This window comes from Anneissia japonica, unplaced genomic scaffold (genome assembly GCF_011630105.1).
Source record: "Anneissia japonica isolate Jap-2015-1 unplaced genomic scaffold, ASM1163010v1 scaffold1208_len1460985_cov181, whole genome shotgun sequence".
Classification (NCBI taxonomy): Eukaryota; Metazoa; Echinodermata; class Crinoidea; order Comatulida; family Comatulidae; genus Anneissia; species Anneissia japonica.
Genome location: NW_022688484.1, coordinates 372,342 through 375,123, shown reverse-complemented (window position 1 = coordinate 375,123; position 2,782 = coordinate 372,342). Strand labels below are relative to the sequence as shown.

Genomic DNA, 2,782 nt, shown 5'->3' with positions numbered 1-2,782 from the left:
TCAAGAAAATCAGTTTTAATACAGAATTTGATTATTGGGGCCATTTTTACCTACCAGTCATATGGGGCCATTTTTACCGGGGCCATTTTTTTCCGGAGCCATTCTTACCGTACACCTTTATAATTATGCCATAATAAAACAAGTAAATCCTTATTTATAACAATACCAAGGAACTAAATAATCTTGACATCACAACATTTGATCAGGTACAACATGGAGAAAATATATTAAGATAAAATATTTTCTCCATATTTTCTACATTGGTACTACACTAATGTACAGAGTACAGTACTCAACTTCATTGCATCTAATTTAATTATATTATCTGAATAATATAATACATCTAGGCCTACTTTTAAACATAACATGTTGTTTTTGTGGATAAAGTATAGTATAAGCCGCTACCAATAATTATCAAACTAGAAAAATATATTAAACAGACAATTGATAAATACATTGGGACGTGTGATTATTTACAGGGTTAATGAATTGGGTGGCAGCAGGAGCTGCAGGAGTAGCTGTGGTTGCCTTTGCCCCAACGGCACTTGGTTTCGGAGCAGCCGGTATTCTAGCTGGGTCACCAGCAGCTGCAATAATGTCTACCACAGTCTTGGCCAATGGAGGAGGAGTAGCAGCAGGCAGCGTGTGCGCTATTTTGCAGTCAGCTGGAGCTGTGGGGCTGACTGCTAAAGCAGCTGTAATCGGTGGTACTATTGGGGCTGGAGCTGGTGTTCTTCTCGATGATGAAGAAAAATAAAACCAGTTGCACACTCTGTGGCCGTCATAATACGAATGAGCATCATTTATATTTTTGATCTATTTTTTATTATCTTGCCATTTTGGTATATTTACATTGTTTAGGATGAACCATTTATGATGCATTCTGATTGGCCAAAAGTTTACATGGTTGATTATTGATTTTGTTTTGTAGTCATAGTATTGCTTATTTTTGTGAACCTATAAGAGCAAGCATCTTTCATTTGTTAGGTGGTCATAATATATCAATTTGACACTCGTAATAGACCGACCGAATTAGTCGCCAAAGTGACGTAATCGCATTTTTGCCGAGTGGGTATTAAAGTTTTTTACCTCGCCAAAGTCCTAACTATGCTAATGCATCGAGCGGAGTCAAATGTGGTGTATGTTAAATCGTCTAAAATGTAATAAAGATAGCATTGAAGATACTTTTTGAATGATTCACAACTTTCCAAAGAATGTATTAAAACATTTAACTTTTCATTACAGTTTTGACTTTAGGATTTGAATACAGTACTACTACTGTAATGAACTTCTTACTGACTTCCCACATAATCACCACTAAATTATCATTCGATTGTTAGAAACATTATTGCAGACAAACATGAGAAAAATACATAAAGAGTTCTTGTAATATTACATCAAGTGGCATATGTACTGTATTGGGAGTGTAATACGAGAGATTCATGTCCCAAATGTCTAAGAAATGAACGTTCATCCCTGAGAATGTCTCACGTAAGAGCCTTCGAAACTGGTATAAGAGCAAATCACTTGTAAAATACCCATTTATTTCTTTCTTCTTTTCAGCCCTTACTCGTCTGGCATGCGAGCCTTTGATGACAAAAACTGCTTCTGGGCAAGTTTTTCTGAATTTGATTATCCCTGTACGAATGTTTTCAAGACGAGTTATATATGCCTCCTTTGTCCAATGCTCATAGTGGGCAAAGGGACTTATTGTAATGATGTAATCACATGTGTCTCTTGGTAACGAATCCAATTGATCAACCTCGAAGTTTGCCAAATTGTCCAATTCCAGTCTAGCACTGACAATGTACGAATGGAACATAAAAGTCATGTTTAAAATGTCGCTTTGTAGATTCATTGCTGTCTGTTTCATATCTTTTGGAAGGGAAAATCCAAAGTAAGAGAGTAACATGTGATACCACTGCCGCGTCGTTGAATCCCCTATAAATAATAGCTTCCTCCCCTTAACACAAACTTTGATCTCATCGAGTGTCCATTGTTTTGTATTGCAAGAAAATGAATGCCATGTTTTCTTTTCCCAGAATCCATCACTCAAAGGTTCTGGTACATCCGGTCGGCATCGTTGTAGTTTTAATGATTTAATGACGGAGTCGATTGTGTCGAAGCTTTTATCTATTTAGTAAACAGAGAAACAAATTGTGTCAAGAAAAGCTAACCATTGAAACAATGAATGACATTTGATCAAACTCGTTGATGTATTGGTATTAACCTATTAATAATAATAATAATATTGTTTAGATTAAATAATAATTATGCAATTCTTACTTGTTTCACTTTTTAATTGGATCGGTCCATTTGTTAACCGTGCGAAATTATTTTTACTGAAAAGAAACAATTTTTAAACTTTCATCCAAAATGCATGCATACTTTTAACGTGACATCAATTAAGAACAATTTTAGCTATAATTGTTCTACAATCATAGTCTTATTATTATTATTATTCTTTATTTGCTAAAAAAAACAGAGTACAATACAATGGTGAAAAACAAACGATACAAGTACAATAAATTGAATGAGTAGGCAGGAACACAAAAGCGAACCTAATCACTATAACACAAAGTCTGTGAACCTCACTCATCCAGTTAAATATAAATACAATATTATAAATAATATAGGTCAATTATGATAAACAAAACAAAATTAACAAAATACAGAAAGCAATCATCTAAGTCTTGTTAGTGGGATACAAAAATAAGTATGTAAATATAAATATATATATATATATATATATATACATATATACTATATATATATATAATAA

The 2,782-nt window shown here is 33.6% G+C and overlaps 1 protein-coding gene across 1 annotated transcript in view; it reads right to left on the bottom strand.

Annotated features, from left to right (window-relative positions):
• Window positions 1-77: 77 nt before the first annotated feature.
• Window positions 78-2,782, bottom strand: part of LOC117121956 (NXPE family member 3-like) — a 13,534-nt gene continuing 10,829 nt past the window's right edge. The window contains exons 3-4 of the mRNA XM_033267394.1: window positions 2,287-2,342; window positions 78-2,133 (exon numbers count right to left, since the gene is read on the bottom strand). Of these exons, the coding sequence (XP_033123285.1) occupies window positions 1,346-2,133; window positions 2,287-2,342 (844 nt within the window). The 3' untranslated portion in view covers window positions 78-1,345. The remainder of the gene's footprint in view (window positions 2,134-2,286; window positions 2,343-2,782) is intronic.